We start from the raw sequence: 21544 nt of genomic DNA on the forward strand, positions 1-21544 counted from the left end.
TTGAGTGAGTTTGTTAAAAGTCCAATCAGAGAGGATCGAACCAATGACTACCCAGTGTTTATCCGTCCTTTTAACCATGGAGCTATTGAGGCTCTACTTTACGTTTGGGTATATTTACCTGTTGCCAGAACTGCGCTAGGAGATATATCCTTTCCTTCTTAAAGAGCCAGTCCATCGAGTGCATAGCTTGCACCTCCGCTTCCGGTGCGGCGGGCAGGCTGGCCGCGCCGGTGGGGTGCATCCGGACGTCCGCGCCGCGCTCACTCCCGGCGCATAATGACCCGTCACCCTCGCCGCGCGCTCACGCCGATTTCAAACTTCGAACGCGACATTTTTTTTCAAATCTACTGTCCTGACACCCAGGCTTTCAAAACCTACATACAATTTTATTCTCGTTACCAGTAGTAGCTTTCGATTGTTCTTTTTTTCTTCAGTTCGCGTGCCGTTTCTTTGTTTAGTTTCTTATTGTGTTGTGCCTGACAACCTGAAACAGAAGAAAAAAATATTGAATAGGGGAAGTTTTATATCGATTCCATTGTCGAGTTTGCGGCTATGATATTGATTGATATGGTAGACGGGCTAAACGTTGGGAACCGGATTAAAGAGTGAAGACTGTCGTAAGTGTAGTATAAAGTCCGGTGTCCCGCAATGGCCTTATTTAAATTTCATCTTTCGTTGCGATAAAGTCCGGTGAAGAATATTCCTAATTATTTTACTAACTACTATATTTTTTTATTAAAATAAGTTTTTTAGTAAGGTAAGTATTTAAGAATTACTTCCTGACTGATTATTAGCAACAAGCCTAAGGCGGCCAACTCACATGGCGGATTAAGATTCCAGTCTCTCTCTCCAAAAGTAGAGAGGTCTGGCCCTATATTGAGCCGTTAAATAGTCAGTCAATTAATTAAAGATAAAAGTAGCCAATTGTCCACTTTTGTCTGTGATATCTTTAGCCAGTTTGTCCTATTCACCACCGACTATATCTTGTATTATCTTCGTTCGGCAGACAATCGGCTAGTAGGGTGTTCGTGTTGAAACTAATTTGGTTATGTTCGATGCTCGAGCCGATATCGCGGGAAAAAAAGGAGGGAAAATTGACAGGTCGGGGCGTAAAGAAGTAGTCCGTTCACGCCAAGACCTTGATGGCCTTAATCGTTTTTTTGCCTGTCTTTGATTTTCGTTTCGGCTCCCTGGTTATCAGTTCATGGAAATTGGGGTTTAAATGTTTTGTCAACAGATATACAGAGAATGGATTACTGTAAGCTAGCTAACAAACAATTTTGGTAATATTTGTTAATAATTACACAGAATATAAAAGTATACTAAGTCATCTATACACATTCAAAGTTTGTTTAAATTATTGAATCTTCATCATAATGTCACAGGTATAACTTTTCCAGAGATTTTTTCGCGTTCTCGCGACTTCATTTGAGATCGATTGTCATAGAATAAAAAAAATATTACACAGATAGTTTTATGCCTCTGCTCTAAAATGTGACTATGTCCTCTAAAATTACGTAATGATTTTTATCATTACGTAATTTTAGAGCTCAGAGGTTAAAAAGGTATATATGTGTTTGTAAAACGTACTAATGTCAAACGAGCAATATATATCAGTCTATCTACCCACTGTTTCCTATTTACTAATATCTTCATTACCATAGAATAAATAATAGGTTAGAGTACATAATTTGGTCGCGTTGTTATAGGACACAATATTTTAAACAAATTCCGATTATTATCTAAACAATTAAGTAAGCGGGGGGTGGCGCCCGCGGCCAACTTACTTTGCTCGACAAAGAGTTGTAAACTGTCACTTATAAATTTGTTACGTTGACGTAAGGTATGACACCTTAGCGAGGTAAATGAAATTAATAAATATTTAGTAATTAAAACGGTGCAGTAAACGGTAAAGTATTGATTCACTGTTGAATACAAAATCAAAGATTTTGATACGTCAGTTGCCTATTTGCAAAGATTCTACCACCGGTTCGGAAGGCAGATTCTGCTGAGAAGAAACCGGCAAGAAACTCAACAATAAAATCAACTCAAATTTTTTTTGTAGAATGCGTCACACACGTCGTGTCACAGATAAAGCGAGATTGCTCTTTTTAAAAAATCATACGATATTATAATATACAATTGATGACAACATTACAATTTCTTATAGTTTTACTTCCTGTGTGAAGGTGGAAGCTGATCTGATGATCAAGTATCTTTATCATTAAGGATCCATCATCGATGGTGTAGTAACCTCGACTGAGCAAATGTTTTTTAACACATTGCTTAAAGCTATGCATTGGCAGATCCATCACCTTTCATCAGATATGCATTGTCATGAATAAATCATACATTTGAATTGATCCATGATTTAACAAGTGTGTTTTATTTTAACACATTGTTCAAGCTTAGAATTGTCAGGTCAGTTGGCAGGTCTTTGGCAGAAATCTTTGCATCCCGCTGCATTCTATAGTTTGGGCCGCACATGGTGGCGACCGGGGCTGAAACGGTGAATTACTAGCGTGTCAATCAATAAACATGATAAGTGCGAGTTTCGTGCGCCGATATGCAAACACACGACACGAACCGCCTTCGAACCAAAACTATTGACTGTGGTCACTATTATCCACTTTAATATTAAAATTGGAACAATAACGACACCTCTAATATTTATAACTATTCATTTACCTTATAAACATTTGCCAAATACTCGCTACCATAGACCTCTAGATGAGACCAATTGTCCAGGCCCGAAACCATAGATAGAAGAGTAGAGAGGGAGACCGTAGATGTTTGGTGATGGTGGTCTTAAAATTATTATTAATGGTAGTTATTTGTAATATTTATCGTACCCATGTTGTTTATATAATTAAATAAATGCCATTTACGATTGGTAAGATATTTAGATGCATCTAGCTTCCATAGAGTCACAACAAACAAATAAACTTGACGGCTCAAAAGAGCTTGTAAACTGCATACCAACTTGAAATAAAATGAAATAGTTTAGAAAGAAAGAAACAAAATTTGTTTATTTGACACACACATAATATACAGAAGATCATCATCAAAGTAAATAAAATGAAAAGATATTAAATACAATGCGAAAAAAAAATTGTGTGGTACCAAAATGGTCTCCACTCAGTATGTGCTATGCTAGTATTGGATCCACCAGTGCATCGCTGATGTGAATCTAATAAAACTTATAATAGGTAACAATAATGTACAAAGTTTGGCAAGTCTATTATATTATCTTCTTTGATAATTTGAAATTGGAACAACGTGATCTGATCGTAATTTAAAATTAATTTTGAAATTAGAACATCACGTGTGGTATTTATTATGCTAATTGTACATAATCTCTACACTAACATGAATTTCTGCTACCTTATATCATCTGAAGGGTTGCTAATAAAATTGAAGTTACGTCATATCAAGTTATGCATCAGGTTTTCCCCAACCAAATCAAGTATTTCTATCAAGAATAGAATCGGAATTGAATAACTAGTGGAATTATTACTGAAATTAACCAACGTCATATAACCTAAATAAAAACCACCCCACAGGTTACTATAGATATTCAAATTTTTACGTTAACCTATCAATTTTATTTAACGCCACCAAAAAATGAGTCACATAAGTAATTCCCACTTGAATCGGCTCGGCGTTTTATACAGTTTATTAGTTAATATTCATTAGTAGGGGAGGCCAGATGCGATAGATAAGCCACACTACGCTTATTACCGGCCACTTTCTACTAGTCTATGTGCTCCTGGTACTATGAGTAATGTAAGTAACAACTGTTGAATGAAATTGACTTGTTTTGTTATACTACTACTGCTAGATACTACTATAGTATATTTCAGATAGCATGGGTACGGTGACAGTTCGTTTCACTATTGAAAGTTTGCCGCGATTCACGATAATAGTACGTATTATCAACGTCATAAGGCAACTGTCACCGTACCCATGCTATCTGAAAAACACTTTACCCGCAACTTTTTCCGATAAACTTTGAAGCTCGAGCCTTAAAAAAGTTGTTTAACAAAAAAAACTAACGATCCTTGAATAAAATGTGAATATGTATCTAGATAAAATGACACTCGTCATTATGCTATAAATTGTAATAGGTATGTAATAAAAATGCTCCAACCAAATTCCAAAAATCTCTTGCAGATGTTTTAAATTATATAATTATTAAAAAATATAAAATATGTATATATATATAGAAATTACTTTAAATTAGATATATATTAGCTATCAGTTGAGATTAGAAGTAAATAAATCCACGATTTTAATCGTAGTACTTCATTTATTTCGTAAACTGCTTTTAATATTTCCAATAATATTATTATTTAGTCTACCACTTAAGCCTCGCTCAGTGATTTATTCGACTACTTCCGTTAACTTTATGGACAATAAAAAATGAAAGAGAGACAGGTGCTTGATGCGAACCGATCCGAACACCGCCGCAAACAATTTTATCACTCCCATAAATATAACTAGCAGAAGATCACCGCACGCCTTATCCGCAGACTATTGACAAAACATAGATGCAGCAAAAAAATAATATATAATGATTTTGATTGTTTGTTTTGATAACTAAACAAGAAAGCGATAAACAACATCGTATCTGATACCTTCTGATCAACTTGAAGACGGTGGCAAACCAGTGGCGTACTAATTAAAGCAAGTCAAACTCTGCAGTACTTAAATTTATAAAAAAAGCTAATCTTTTTTATCTCCATCATAAAACGCAATCGAAGAAGATGTTGATCAACTTAAAATAGTCGCATCCTTTTTTTAAGTAATTAAATTAAAATTAAAATATTAAAAATAAAATATGTTCTAAATTCTTTCTCATTGTCATTGCTCAATTATTAATATATTCTTATGCGTAAGTACGGTTTGTAACCAATACAATTTTACATTTATACTCTTGTTATGACTTTTACCATAAAATCGCGTTGGCCTTTCATGATTCTATCTATCTTTTACATAGAGTCTGTGGCCGAAACTTTAAAAACACCCATTATAGCAAACCGTGTTTCACCATTCAACTCTGATTCGTAACCCTTAACTCCGTCTAATAAAGTTAAGTTTTCCGTATACTTGTAAAGTTAGTCGGCAAAGTTAACTTTGTTCACGTAGTCAATACAGAATGGCAGTATAAAATCTATCGTGCATTTCGTGACAGAAAGTTAGCGAAGTTTTCAATCGATGCCTTTTAGTTCGACGTTTCTTTTACGGGGCCATTTGCTGTCCTAATTATTTATATTCATGCGATTACGTGGCACTTTTTAGCTTTAACCTTTTCAGTATAACTTTTAAGGTGGAATCTCTTTTTATCGTCAGGCAATGTTGGTCAGGTACGTAACCAATAGCTGATTTTTGGATGTTTCCTTGATTTTTCTTGCAGTCGTTTAGTAATATTGGCTACAATAAAACTCAGAGTTTATTGTAAAGATCTGGCATTCTGCAAAAGCTCCGCGCGGTGGATTTAAGCTTATACCTTAACTATTTTAGAGGTATCAGTTCAGTAGCGAAACTAAAAATCTTTATGAAAAGAGATCGTAAACTTTGTGAAGTTTAATTTTACATCCCTTAATGTCAAAAATGTTTGGTGTGAAGTCACTATTCATTTGTGTATCTGTGACTTTTAAATATAGCTACAGTCTATAGTCAAAGGGATCATCAAAATTATAAGGGTTTCCAAAAAAAAAAAGTGAGTGAATCAAAACGAAATCCCTAAATAAAAGTTATGATCCTATAAAACCGGTATACAAACGGTAAACGTGCATCCACCATTTTATCCCTACGTCAATATGCACTTAGCACACGTTCAAAAAGCACTCGTGTATCCAAACAAAGAATGGCAACTCGAAATCCATCAATCAAAGAACTGCAATGAAATAATCGAATTTCCGAACGTCGAGTGCAGTTCAAAGCACGAACGAGGAACCGCAACAGATTAACAGAAATAAAAAAATGAAGCAAAAAAGTTCGGAAACATGACTAATATCTGGCACAAAGTTCAGTGTCGATATCGCGTCTATGGCAACAAAAGGAGGAAGGAACGGTGGGGAAGGAATTCAAAAAAGGAATGCTTCAAACGCGAGGCATTCAAATTTCGGCGGCATAGATGTCGATTTTGATTTTGGAATGCTCCTCATTCGTATCGCACAGATTATTATTGACATTTTGCGATATTGGCACTGGACTTATTTGAAAGATTTTGTATAAAGGTCAAAGATTATCATGCAGATGCTTGATGTCCTTTTACCTACTTATACCTAATATTTTATAATACTAATACTTATTTAACTTATGATTAACCAACCGAATCGAAAGTACTTGGCAGCAAGTAGTTTTAATGATGTTGATAATATTAAATTGTACAAAAAATTCAAATATTTTAATGGTAGCCTTCTAATGGCTTGATGATCAATAACAATATAATTATAGTTATTTCTTAACACGCATCAAAGGACGACGTTAACGGATATCGAGGTAATAAAACGTTCGTCGTTATTGACGAATTCAATTTGATCGCTATAGACTACCATACATAGAAGCTTTTTAAATGTGTCCATATCACGATAATGCTTGATCACTCGATTATAGAGAAAATTGATTCAACGTAGCGTGTCACAGGTTTATTAATCGAAGAGTGTGACTTTTATTAAGTACTATCTGTGGCCTGTGAATTCGTTCTCGTGGAGTTTTTATAGATATATTTTAGTCTAGGAAACTTCAGGAACGTACTTAGAATGTTTAATCATTATAAAGATAAATAAAGAAAAGTTTAATCGTTATAATTTATCTCATAATGATTAATGCGTACACACGCAAAGAGGGTAAATATAAAAGAATTATTGTTTATTACCTATAAGATGTACCTATGAACTGTCAATAGTGTACCTGTATAAAACTACCTAGATCTATTTATACTTGTCCTAATTAAGATATCTCTGAAAGGCATAGATAAATGAATTTTGATAGAAGGTAGATTAGGTAAAGCAGTTATTCATTACGAAGTACATTGTATTACAAAATACGTTTAAAACTTTATTTTTATTTCTTACAATTTCATGTTTCACGATACATAAGCAATGGCCATCAATCATCAAATTTTAAAGTAGTAATCATAAAATTGTAGATTTAGGTAAGTTTAAAGTTAAATTCGTTCTTGACCCGTTAATTTTTGTAAGGCAGGTGCATATTAATTCCCTTTGGTAATGGTTATTAACTTATTAGACAACGATAGATGAGGGTCGTTCGATAAGATATCGTACGAAATTAGAATATGTATTACACTTTCGTGTTTCTAACGGTTTGAATATCTTACAATATTTATATAATTTGAATGACGAGCCAAAAATGTAATAAATTCTTCGGGCTGCTATTTTTTGAGAGTTTATTTTATCAGTTTATTTTGTATAATAAAATCTAAAATCAATAAAATATGGTAAGATAAAACCAATAAAAAATTGCTTACTAAATTACCTATTAGCGATGACTTATAAATAATGTCAATTTCTAACTCTTCGGCTCTAAACTAACGCTTAGGTTTGACAACCCTCGATAACTTTTAATAGTTTAAAATTAGAATGGCGGCAAAAAGGAATCTGTCTCCCACACATGTGTACCAACTTTATTATACTCATTAATACTCTAAAATATCGATGTTATTTTTAACGCACAAATAATAAATGTATCAATGTACTCCCCGGAGAATAATAATTAGACAATTTATTATTCATTAGGGATATAATATAGTGTGAGATGACATAATGGTGGTAAAAAAGTAGAATGTCTATGGTTTAGAAAAAACACACATTGTTTATGGCCGCGGTAGCACCTTGTAGCAGGGTTGTCGTAGATTGGTATCGCTGACGACTATTATATTGTTCTATTTTTAAATTTACAATGTCGACCCACATATACGCATATTTGATAATTGGGTTAGCAGGAAATTCCTTATAATGTACAAGAAAGGGAAGGTCATATTATTTTATCTGATTCAAAAAGTTATAGAAATGTGTTACTGGGTAATTGGTTATTTTGCATGATGTTGTAATTGTAATGCTCATCTTTATTAATGTAATACCTTCTACTAACAGTATGTATAAATAACAAATTGTTTATGGCAGAAAGGGTTTAAAATATACAATATGTTAGACAATTTTAATTAAATAGAGATTGTACTTAGCCCACCTACTTACTTACGGACCTATTTCAATCAAATACTTACTAAGAGGTTATTTGTGTCTGATTGTTGTTGTTAATAATTTTACAATCTATGCTATCCATAGACAATTATTTATAAACACTGGTTCCCAGTTCCCATTGCCCTGCGTGCCGTGGCACCACTATAATGACATTTCCATACGTCAAGAGGGGAGACAGAAAAAGACATCCAAAAGAATTATGACATTTCGATGTTCTTTACCATACTATTGAGTGTCTGTTTTAAAAAACGACTTGAATGTCTATTGCTATAGATATCTATCACATGTCTCTATTTAGACGTCGTCTTTATTTATTGTGTTTGTAGGTAGTAGGTACATTTTAAAAGAGATTCTATAAATATTTATTCTATGATATACTGTATACATACCGATAGTTTTATTAATGCAGATATTTCATCATCGTCGCATTATATGAGAGGGGTTATGAAGCATATACCCACCACGCTGCTCAGAAAAAAAAAATTAAATAAATAACTATGATGGTAATCAACCTGGAATACCGTTATTTTTTATTACCTTTACCCTACCCAGCCGCCACACTAAAGCCGAAATATTTCGGAAATATTTACGGCAGGCCGAGTTAACCTCGTTGTGCCATAGTTGCCTGGCCAAACTGTACTATTCGCGAAAAAAATCGCGGCAGGACGAGGACAAGGAACGCAGGACGAGTAACGACACAACTCTCCTGCTCACTTTCCTCAGTGCAGTGTGTGTATCCGATACCCACCTGTGGTATCGACTGTAACCCTAAATCGCACCTCACTGTACGGCAAAAGTCAAAGTTTGAACATCCAAACGAAAACAAAAGCGATCGGGGCAGACTCAATAACGTCATAAACCTTTGCCCGTTGATAAAACTATTAAAAAAAAAACAAACACCATTGATCTCACGCGTGCAACACATGTGACGGGGGAGCGGGACGCCGCTATACGAGCAAGGGGGACGGCGATGTTTTGCTTTTTTTTCCGGGCACCGATTTCGCCACATGGTCCAGTTTGTTACTGTTTATCCGATTAAATTCTATCAGTAGCCTTTTATTGAGTTTGGTTTTCGTTTTTTTAACCGTAAATGGAAGAACTATGTTGTTAGACCGATTTCACGAACTTTGGCTAACCTATGTTACTTATTGTTATTATACATAGGTAAACGGCTAAAACTACATGATACAACGTCGGAGTACGCCAAACTAGTTACGAACCCATACGGGGCCCTTAGTCATGAGCTGGTTCTATTCTATTCTATTTTAGCCGTAGCCGTAACTCTAAAAATATAGCCGTGATAACCCAGTGGATATGACCTCTGCTTCTGATTCCGGAGGGTGTGGGTACGTATCCTGTCCGGGGCATGCACCTTTTCAGTTGTGTGCATTTTAAGAAATTAAATATCACGTGTCTCAAACGGTGAAGGAAAACATCGTGAGGAAACCTGCATACCAGAGAATTTCCTAAATTCTCGATAACGATAACGAAACAAAAAATATTACCTAAGCATATAAGTCTTTGTGGATTTGCTATTTGAATTGTTGATGGAACAACTATTAGACTTATAATAAATATTATAACTATACGATGTAGTTATTATCAGCAGAATTTGCATTGGTCAGTGGATAGCTTTCCCTAAGAAAATTGTGGAATTGAAGTCGCGCTAAACCACTGGTATACAAAAGTAAAAACAAAAAAAAGTTTTCCGAAAAGTAGGCCACTAGGTATTGCGTGGTACAAAATTTCAGAGTAAGCGGAAATACCCCATTGAAACAGTAGGTACGTTTTAAATGTGACACCAGAAAAATAACTGAAGCAATTCGAACAACATTATCACATATCACAAAGGAAAAAGTGTGAAATGCACACATTTTTTGTGGTAGGTAAAAAACTTTTCACGAGCGAGCTAAAAAACATTCCGCAGACGGTGAAAAAGAGCATCCAATAGTTCTAGAAGCATATGTTTTTATTTCTAATTTCCTTAGAAATTTTTTAAAATGTCGATAAACACTAAAATGAGGTATCGTATTACAGCGATTGACTGTTCCTTATCAGGTACTAATTGAATCGCGGGCATTTTTTTCTCACGGTTTACGCAAGCGAATATGAACCTTATGGAGAAGTCGTTAACACCTAGAATTTTGTCTACGACTTCTTTTATTAAACGTTCAAGGCATAAGAGGAAGCGAGAACATTCTTATTAATAAGTAATAACACATATTGGCAGAGTTTAATCGTTTTCTCAAATAATGTGTAAATAACATGTTTGTTAAAAGATAAAACGTAAAAATGACGTTAAATTGTTTTGCTTTTTTATACAGTAACTTACTTGAGCTCTACAAGCTTATCTCGATGGTACAAAAAGTCAGAGTCATGTTGCATATACCGATTTCTAGCTATAGGACGACGTTTACGTTTTCAGTGTTTGAACAAAATTTTCATTTAAAAACTTGTATATTAAAAAAAACTAAACTTCTCTAACAAGTAGCATCAATTTAGGTATTTGCCAATAAAAATGAATTCAAATAAATGCTTGTTTTTAATTAATACTAATGTAATATAATCCTCATCGCTTCGCTTATGACTTGCACCACATACTGTAAAGTGTCATTGTTACTATTCCTACATAAACAACTATTCAAGTTCATGTAACAATTATTACGAAAAAAATATTGTACAAAAATAAACATTTCAATAGATGACGTCATAGATTAGGCTTGTTTGACGAATTAAAGCAATTTTTCAAGTGATGAAATTTGGTCAAAATGATGCAAGTAAACTTAATATTGCTTTGTCACGTTTGCTCAGTCATTAGCGTCTACGGCATAGACCATGAGGTTCTCAGTTCGAGTCCTGGGTAGGGCTATGAAATATTGAGATTTACTTTCTTTAAAGAAATTCTCAGTTCGGAGTTAGGAGGTTGGTTGAGTCCCATCTCACGTTCTACTAAGAGTACTTTAAACCATCGGTCAAATATATTATCCTCGCTCGCCTACTCGCATTGGAGTAGCCTTACTTTACCTTATCAGCCGATGGACGTCCACAGCTGGACATAGGCCTCTTGCATGGACCTCCAAGCACAACAATTTCGAGCTGAAACTCCAAGCATAACTCGCTCCATCGCCCGCTGAGTGGAGTAGCGTGATGAACCTTAACATTCCCTTACCATATCCATAAACCATAGAGTTATTGAAACTTGAAGGGACTTACTGGATTTAGTCTACGTAATTTTCAGGTATGCGGGTTCCCCTCACGATATTTTTCCTTAACCGTTTGAGACAAGTGATATTTTATTTCTTAAAATGCACATATCTTGACGGCATTTTGACGTGGCGCAGTGATGTGCGCGGTGGATGAACAAAACGGAGGCCCTGGGTTCGACCCCCGGCTGGGCAGATTGAGATTTTCTTAATTGGTCCAGGTCTGGCTGGTGGGAGGCTTCGGCCGTAGATGTTGTGTAGAAACCGAAAAAGGGTGTGGATTTTCAACTTTCTCCTACCAAGTTAGCCCGCTTCCATCTTAGACTGCATCATCATTTACCATCAGGTGAGATTGTAGTCAAGGGCTAACTTGTAAAGAATAAAAAAAAGTCCAGTTTACGTGACGCATCCTTAGTAAAATATAACTAATAGTTTCAATTGGTAGTATAGGTATGTTTACACGATAAAAAATAAGCTCTATAGAGTCTCGTATTGCTTCTCACGCGGTGACTCGATGATTACACCTAATTCTTAGTACCATAATAATAACAAATAGTTAGGATATCGACGACACGTCCGCTCCCAGCCACTCGGGTTCAGTTCATTTGAGCTGAGATAGCTCTGGCTCGTTGGCTGGATTGAAATACGAGGTGATTCGAATCATGGCGAGCTGTTATCGTGCTTTTTCACATAGACGATAATCTGAAGAGGATTTCCGTTGATTATTATTAAAGATTTTTCTTTAAATCGCGTTTGACTGTGATCTCATCTAATATGTAAGTGATATGGTCTAAAATGAATGCCTATACCCGCTCTCTTGGTATTATGAAAAACAAGATTTCGACGTTTTGACGGCAAATTAGGATTTTTGGGAACCATGAATTTTGCCGTGACAAAAAAAAAAGTAATGTGATGCTCAGTAGCTTCCAATGTAAGTCCCATTAAAATGGATTTAGCCCAGACAGCCAACAAAATAGATTGTTTGTGTTTTAGTGCCGAGTAATACTTGAGAAATCACAATTATTTTGAAATTACAGCCAGACACTTCAATTTTATTTGTATGTATTGTTTGACTAAAGATGAACTAGCTGACGGCGCGTGGTTCTCGTTCCCGTAGAAATACGGGGATAATATAGCCTATAACCTTCCTCGATAAATGGGCTTTTTAACACTGAAAGAATTTTGCAAATCGGACCAGTTGTTCCCGAGATTAGCGAGTTCAATCAAACAAACTCTTCAGCTTTCTATATTAATAAAAATAAAGTGACTTTAACTTTGGATTTCAATAGATGACATTAATTTTAGGTACGTAGGAGTGGCGAAGGATGGAGTTTTGACGAAAGCAAGCCGTCCTAAAGAAAAGGAAATTCATACTGTTTGTTACAAACTTCGGTTTCTCATACATCCATACATACATGGATTTTTATTTATTTTTTTATTTATTTATTTACGTACAATAAACATATAGAGACATACACAAATAATATATAACTAGCTCACATTGACTTATTATAAGAATTTTTAAAAGGTAATCCGGCGGTAATCGGCCTGTATTGACTCTTCGCCGCTGGTACCTAGTCATCTAGTACTAAAATGAAATACTTTGAAATGTTCGTTATGATGTCTGTTACAGCTATTTACTCGCAACATTAAATATCTAGTAAAAGCGTGGGCCAGTCTGGGCATAGTTTGAAGTCATAAAAATTAAAATTACTATCCAATCATGTTACCAACCGTCATATTTATGTTAAACGTTTACACTAAATGGGCGCATTGACATTTAATATTTGAACGTGGACAATAAATTTAAATGGAGATTAAAAATTTGACACTTTGGAAAGATGACAAACATTAATAAGAATTCTGTATTGAATTACCATTAATCTATACGATATTTATTGATTTGGATTATCTAATTTCTTACTGCATACTATCATACTTTAATCTAATGAAGTAAGCAAAATTGCCGTGATAGCCCAGTGGATATGACCTCTGCCTCCGATTTCGGAGGGTGTGGGTTCGAATCCGGTCCAGGGCATGCACCTCCAACTTTTAAGTTGTGTGCATTTTAAGAAATGAAATATCACGTGTCTCAATCGGTGAAGGAAAACATCGTGAGGAAACCTGCATACCAGAGAATTTCTTAATTCTCCGCGTTTGTGAAGTCTGCCAATCCGCATTGGGCCAGCGTGGTGGACTATTGGCCTAGCCCCTCTCATTCTGAGAGGAGACTCGAGCTCAGCAGTGAGCCGTATATGGGTTGATAACGACGAAGAAAAATTAGTTGATAGTTAGGTAATAATCATCTAAAAAAATCTGAAATAGAGTTTTCTCTCAAAGTTTTGTCGAATTTCCTTTCCCAATTAATTTTTAATCATCGACAGTTATTTTTGTATTGATATACTATTTAAGTATAAAAACACATTTGATACATAATCTTTTTCTGTTTCATAGAATCAAATGATTCATTATCCGGCCTTGAAATATGCATTATAACATGTTTTCCAAATTGATGTATCAATCTGTGATTACAAAATAACTGTGTTCTATTAAGAGCTTATAACACAGTTAAGTATATGTATACACGATACTTAAACACAATAAACTTTTTAAAAATTTTAATTATTCTGTCTGTTTGTCCGGGATTTTAATGAGGCTTTCACTGTAAGATCGATGAGATTCGTGAGCTACATTATAGGCTATTTTTCCATAAAACCATTTGTGAAAAAAATTTGCGGGCGTCCGCTAGTTAATAAATAAGTTATATTTACTTCAATCACCTGCAAAAAGTTTTAATTAAGCTTTTTGTTTAATTATACAAATAAGAGCACCCTGTAGGCGAAGGTGTAATGTATCAGTGGTTATCGCCTATCGGCAATATGGGAGCTATACGCCGGATGTGTCCCACGAGTAAGAATACGAATTGTTTATCATTCGTCAACTGAAACATAAGATGTATTTTTGCCCTTGGGTTTAATTACTATGCAGATAGACTAGTACGTATTTGGATGGACTTTTAATTTTAATAGTGTATATTATGTTGGTGACAATTTTTAGTACTATTAGGTACAAAACGGAAACTTTTCATTTCGGTAGGTTTGGGCATTTAAAGAAATCAAATATCACGTGTCTCAAACGTTGACGGAAAACATCGTGAGGAAACCTGCATACCAGAGAATTTTCTTAATTCTCTACGTGTGAAGTCTGACAATTCGCATTGGGCCAGCGTGGTGGACTATTGGCCTAATCCCTCTTATTCTGAGAGGAGACTCGAGCTCAGCAGTAAACCGAATATGGGTTGATAACGAAACCAAATTTCATATTTCTAGTTTTAACAGTCTCCGAGTTATCTTACTGATAACTTTATCTTTCTAATTAACAACGGAATTAGTATGCAATTTTGGATTTCCAATAATGTTTTTTAAGTTGGTCGATATAGATACTTAGCTGTTATAGTTTTCCTTGTAATTTGACTTATAAAAATTGGCTCTTAAAAGCTTAATATTTTACAAAAGGATCCTTAAATCGAAAAATGTTTGTAGAAGACCCCTTATATCTTTCTAAGACCTTTCTAACGATATACCACACTATGAAATAAAAAAATAAACATCTTCAATGTACCGACGGCTTAGTGTGCTCCTCGATAGGTATATGGTTAGGTACGTAGGTAAGTAGTTAGGTAACGTAACACTGTAATGGACTGTTTATGACCTACTTAATGCAGTTTTTGGTTGGTTTGGTTGCAGAAGAAAGGGGAACATAGAAGTATTACTTTCAAATAGCATGAAAATTATTTACAATACTTACGTAATTAATTTAATAAGTACTTATAAAATAAACACTTACAGTATATAAAAATATTAAAGATTTCTTCTCAGATAGGTAAGTAAGTAGGTATATTCTTCATAAAAGATCCTCTTTTCCTCCCCTTGTGGTAAAAATTGCATTTTCAAAATACTCAACGTCATCAAAAAGTTTTGAAAACAAACAAAACACAACAAACAATATTAAGACTAAACGGCACAATTACAAGGAAAGGGGTCAAGGAACTCCAGTGACGCCATCTGTTCGAATTTCCCTGAACTTCTTGGCAATTGACAGTGACGGTAATTAATCGTTTTTAAGTCTATTTAATTTTTTTTAGATTTCTGCATACCTACACTCAATTTGTATTTATAAATATTTACAATATTTACAATACAAAATTTTGGCATTAAAAAGTAGGGTATTTTATTTTTTTTAATTTTGTGTTATTCCTATATTAAAAAACAAGCAAAATATCTCTACACAATTGTCATAATCTTCTATTCTCATCTATTCTTAAATAATGAGCCAGAAGCCTATTTCTGTAAGGCGATAAATCTCAATAAAATACACCTTGATTTTTTTTATATTATAAAACAACCTCGGGATTACTTTTTACCACTTTAAGGTACCTAAGCAAAGATGACCAGTGTGACCCTAAAATTTTTATGTAAAAATAAAATTGAACTATATTAAAGGGTTATATTGAGGGTCAGAAAATTACCCTAATGCACAGATTAAAGAATAATAGGCAGATAGAGGAACACGACGGTGTCGTAGCTGTTCCAAATACAAAATTCAAAAACGTATACATTCTGGAGTCAGTACGACTCGAAGCGTCGCATCAGTTATTTTTTCAATATTATAAATAAAAATGGCGTCTTATGTTTTTAAATATTTTAAAAACTGTTCACAAAAACTAAAGAAATAAGATGTAGTATTTTTATTAGTCTGTATATTATATAATGATTATAATATTAATTTACGTAATTGTTGTTAGTGTAAAATTTGGAAATACAAATTATGAAAAAAAGTTTTTATGCGGATGTTAAGGAGACGCTTGAAGTTTTTTTTATGGGTTTGACCAGCTTCGCCATGCTGCTTGTAAAGACTCATCCTAAAGACCATTCTTTATTCTTTGTCCTAAGGCTTACATTTTATACTAGAGATAGGCCACTATCGCGTCAAAACTGTAGCGGACAAAAACAACGAAAGTAATTTAAAGAAATAATACCTACATATTGTCTACAATGTAAAGTTGTGTGTTCAGGAAGTGTAAAAACTATATAAATATATAATGTAAGTAAACACAAAATTGTTCATGTGTGAACTCAGTGGAGTAGCTAAATTCAGATAACTTTTTGCGGCGATTTTATAGAAACGTAACATACCTACCTATAGTATAAAATGTTGTTATCCTAAGGTATTTGAGATACATCAATAAAAAATCATAAATTTTTATGACGACAGTAAAATCAACTAAAAGTAAAATATCTAGAAAAAACTTTAGTTGGTCAAAAAACAGTAGGATTACAAACAAAAGTTACGTTAAGTTGTTTTTATTTTTTAGATTTTTTTATCGTATATGTCTTAAAATGATGAAAAAAAATTTACATCTGACTTGATTAAAATACCGGTAACATATATTTTTTTTAATATTGATATGCAATTTTATTTGAAACTAGCGGAAATCTGCGACTTCGTCCACGTGAAATACAGTTTATCAAAAATCTACATGTTCCCGTTAAAATCGATTCAGCCGTTCCAAAGATTAGCCCGGAAAATCAGACAGACAGGCCGACGAAAATTACAAAAAGAACTTGGTTTTTGGTTTGACATCTAATAAAGGTATAACTGCATATTAACACTTGAGAAAATACAGTTATTTTGAAATCACAGACAGTATTTTAATTTTATTTATATGTACCTATTATCTACGTCTATGAATATATCTTTTACTTTGTTATATCACTATGTCGTTTCATTCAATAAAATCATAAGAATAATGGTTTTTTAGAAGAATTTATTTTAATTAGAGAGAAAAAAGGATAAAAAAAATTTGAATCAATAAAAGGTACAAAACTCTCTTTACAATCTTCAAATTTATCCAAAATCTTATAAGAATTAAAATAGACGTCCGATTTGTTCTATGCAAAGGACAAAAATGCCATTGTAAACGTAAAAATAAACCCCGTATGAAGTGAAGGGGAGTTTAGGGTAAAGCACCCAGTAATTGACACTCATCAATCACGTACAACAAAACGAATCGGTTCGTATCGGCACGCCGACGCACCGGCTACGCTTGCACCAATTAACTCTCATTCAATGAGCCATTTGATCTACTGAATGATAGTTTTGCACCGCATTTGGAACCGTCATGATCAATAATCTGACTTTTTATGCTTTATTAGGTAATATGTTAAACACATTTATTTTTTCAAACCATCCATACAATCCATTTATTAAAAAATAGCCGATCCAGTACATTTGGTACCATACAAAAAAGTTTTACACAAAATTATTAAAATATAATTTTGTATTTTTTGTTATTAACAGCAAACTCGGTAAAGAAGTACCTAGGTACCTACCAATTATTTCAATTGATAAAGGCGTTTTTGGATTTTTAGTCAGACGGAACAATTTTATATGAGAAAAAATATAAAGTAATTTTTTTTCTTTTATCTAAGATAATTATCAGCTGTTGGTTATCACAATATGCGTTAATAATTTCTTGGTTAGAGATATGAAGAAACAAGGAAAAGATACAAGAAAGAAGACTGAATAATAACATAAAGAAATAAAATGCATCTAGGTAGGTACCTACTTTTAACATATTACAAAAATTCAAGAAAGAATGTTGTGATAATAGCTATGTATTAATTTTCTTTCCCATTGTATTTTTTTAAATAAACTTCCAACATGGGCATCTACAGGAGGAAAAGGTAGAAATTAAATTCAAAGTTCGTTCACTTTCTAATAGGTGGATACTTTCTACTAGGTATCTCAAAATAATGGAGCAAATTTTTTTCAAATTCCATAATTTTTTTATTTTAAAAGACACACCAAGCCTTTTTATTTTGAAAGACATACCTAGCTTAGCACTACCTCCCCATTTTATGATTGCATTATTAAAATCATAAAACGAAGTTTTTTATCAAGCGAGATGTCATTTTTTTTTCAATATTTTCCAATAAATTAATTTTCTTTAACATTTTACCTAGTCTTGCACCAACCTACTAACAGCACTTAATACAAAATTCAAGGTTCGTTTACTTTAGGAAAATATAATTTCATATTTTATGACAGCATGAATACAATCGTGACACGAATTAAGTTTGTTATTAAGCAAGGTGACTTATTTTTCCAATAAGAAATTACAAATTTACTTTACTGTTTCATAAAATGTTAGCCAAAAAATTTGATAGGTAGGTGTCAAAGAAAATCTTATATTCCTTTTAAAAATAATACTGAAACGGCTTACCTACTGCTGAGATTTAAAATAAATTTTAAAGTTTTGACTTTTCCTATTGGAATTAGTGTATCGATAAATTTAATTTTCTTAAAAAATTCAATTATACCTATCTACATTTAGGTAATACGTTTTTAATATTTGTTGACATTATAACTTTTGTGGGTATGTGTATCCTGATGACGTCTTTCTAAGAAATTTCAAAGTCGATTTAATAAAAAAAAATATTTAAAGGGGATTTTGTCACTGGAGAATCACAAAGGTAACAAATGACTAAGTAAATAAAATGACACCTGCACGAATAAAAAAAATCACTTACTGTTATTGAACGTTCAGTTGTCACATGAGATGATATTGTCTCAGTGATGTCCACATATCACTGTACAAGTCAATTATCACATCAACATATAATCGTTTCGAGATATGGTTTCCAAAATTCACTCACAAAGTCATCAACAAAAATATTGTAGAGCGTACAGCTACGCCCAAAATAATCTTACGAGTCCGTGCGAAAACAAAACAATAACATAACACAGAGCGCACAATAATAAATTCAAGTTCACTGTGGCGCGATAAAAAAAAAATAATAAACAAAAAATAGTACACAAGTGTCGAAAGTTCACTTTTCACAATCGATAATCGGATGAACGGTTTCGATCCGATTAGTTATTACGTAAGGTGATCCTTTGAGCGGGAGCGGAACGACGTGGTCGCGGGCGCGCGTCGTTGCCGCGACAGACGACTGCAGTGCGATCCTTCGGACGAGGCCCCACCAGTACTACGCGCATCTGAGGCTCACTCCTTGGCGCGGCCCCGCCCAGTGGGACGCGACTCGGCAGCTAAGATGACCGTCTCCCTCCTTGTCGCGCACTACCGGCGCAGCGCTCCCCGTCCCGCTCCCGCGCGGCGACAGTGGGGCGCGCCAATAGGATCGGTTCGGATCGAGTCGAGACGATGAATCGAGATGTGTACTTAGGTATCGCTGCACAAGTCCTTTTGTTGTAGTCGATAATAGGATGCGCTTTTTTTTTGCGGCGTAATCGACTGCCCGGCGCTCGGACTTCAAGCTTCAGCGGTGACAAGCATTTGTTTACATTACCCACTTACTAACATCCACGCTTCATTTATCTAACAAGATATCGATTATCTATTGACGACTTATGCATTTATGCAATAAAATATTTACAAAAAAAAAAATTAAATACATTTTTTGTCTAGCTAGATGAACAAGATCAATAAATTTTATTATATCGATTTTTTTGAACAGGTAATTAATTATTGATAAAAAAAATCTCAAAAAAAAATTGAAATGCAATATCAGGATCACCTTGAATATCGAAAGTGCAGAACAATTGCAAAGGGCAAGACGCGTAGGGTCGTCTGAGCGGCTGGGGTGGCTGAACTCCGTAGGGCGCTATGTAGGTCAGTTTTTGTTTCCCGCCACCCGAAATTCGGTTACTGGGGTTTCGTGCGATCGGGAATTCCATTTCTCAATTGGGTCTACTATTGGTGCATTTACCTTACTTTTAATTATAAGGTCACGTGACAATTGGGCTCTTACTTAGGCACGTATATATTTTTAAATGTTTTAAATTTGTATTTATTTTCAAAATTAGGTATGTACGTATCTTAAGTCTGAATAGTTAGGTACATAATATACAAATTAAAATATATAGTAGGTATTAGCCACAAAATGCATTTTTAATTATAAACTAAGTACAATAACTCTTCTGTAAATGCAAATATTAATTTTAATTAAAAGATAAAATTAATTATTAAGGATAGATTTTTAAATACAGCACGAAGGAAAACACATTCATTCAATTAAGAATAATAAACATTAAGATTTTGTTGTTAGGTAGATTAAGTTGCTTAAATTAATGAATGATAACCTAAGGTTAGGTAGACTATTATAATGTTAATAAAATAAATATTTTTCCATCAAATTATATTAAATTCATTTAATTTTATATCAACAATGTTTTCTGTTTTGTACAGTACGTTTGCGACAGTCACCGTAAAGTAAAGCGAACGCCTCTCGCCGCTAGATGGCGTTACACGTAGCTTTCCTCGTTTTCCACGCATTTTCCGACGCAAAATGCTTTTTCTCTCAGTTTTATTTGCTTCAAGTAGGTACACCTAGTAGAGTAACAAGATATATAAAATAAAAATACAATTTAGAAGATATCCATAATAATCGGAAAATTTTCATTCGTTTGTGAAAATGTCGTTAACAAGGTAAGATTTTCTGTAAGATTTGTCTATTATTTTATGGTTGGTCTCACTTTTATTGTCTACTGCTGGACATAAATTGATGGGATATTTGCTTGTACCTACAGTTTTTTTTGAATATTTTTTGCATTTTACCCTTTTGCCTTTTGAGATCTAAATGGGTAGGTATAGTCTGGTAACGAATTAAACGATTTACTTATTTATTTTTTATTTATTTATACTTTATTGCACAACACAAAAACAATAACAAAGAAAACAAAAGAAAACATAGAAAACAAGTATGTGCAAAGGCGGTCTTATTGCTTATAGCAATATCTACCAGACAACCTTTGGATAAAGGATTTAATGTAATTAAATGCGGGATAGTGCAACAAAAAAAAAAAAAAGAAAAATTATATAATAATAAAAATAGTACATTTATATATAATACATGTATACCTAAATATAAAATATACATAATAATAAAATAAATAAATATATATATAGGTACGTACATATATTTATTTATTTTACATTTGTGATAGACAACTTATTTTTAAGTCTGTACCTATAGGTAAGTATAAATATTCTTTGTTTAAATATACCTAAATCTAGATATTATACCTACA

General features: G+C 33.6%; 1 protein-coding gene across 5 annotated transcripts in view; it reads right to left on the bottom strand.

Annotated features, from left to right (window-relative positions):
- LOC112051626 (homeobox protein cut) overlaps positions 1-19488 on the bottom strand; it is a 184506-nt gene extending 165018 nt beyond the window's left edge. For 4 of the 5 annotated variants that reach the window (XM_024090343.2, XM_024090342.2, XM_024090341.2 and 1 more), the window contains exons 1-2: positions 19024-19488; positions 119-484 (exon numbers count right to left, since the gene is read on the bottom strand). In XM_024090343.2, coding sequence (XP_023946111.1) covers positions 119-241 — 123 coding nt within the window. In that variant the 5' untranslated portion in view covers positions 242-484; positions 19024-19488. The remainder of the gene's footprint in view (positions 1-118; positions 485-19023) is intronic. The other variant, XM_024090345.2, reaches the window with a different exon arrangement.
- Positions 19489-21544: the final 2056 nt, after the last annotated feature.

This window comes from Bicyclus anynana, chromosome 8 (genome assembly GCF_947172395.1).
Source record: "Bicyclus anynana chromosome 8, ilBicAnyn1.1, whole genome shotgun sequence".
Lineage (NCBI taxonomy): Eukaryota > Metazoa > Arthropoda > Insecta > Lepidoptera > Nymphalidae > Bicyclus > Bicyclus anynana.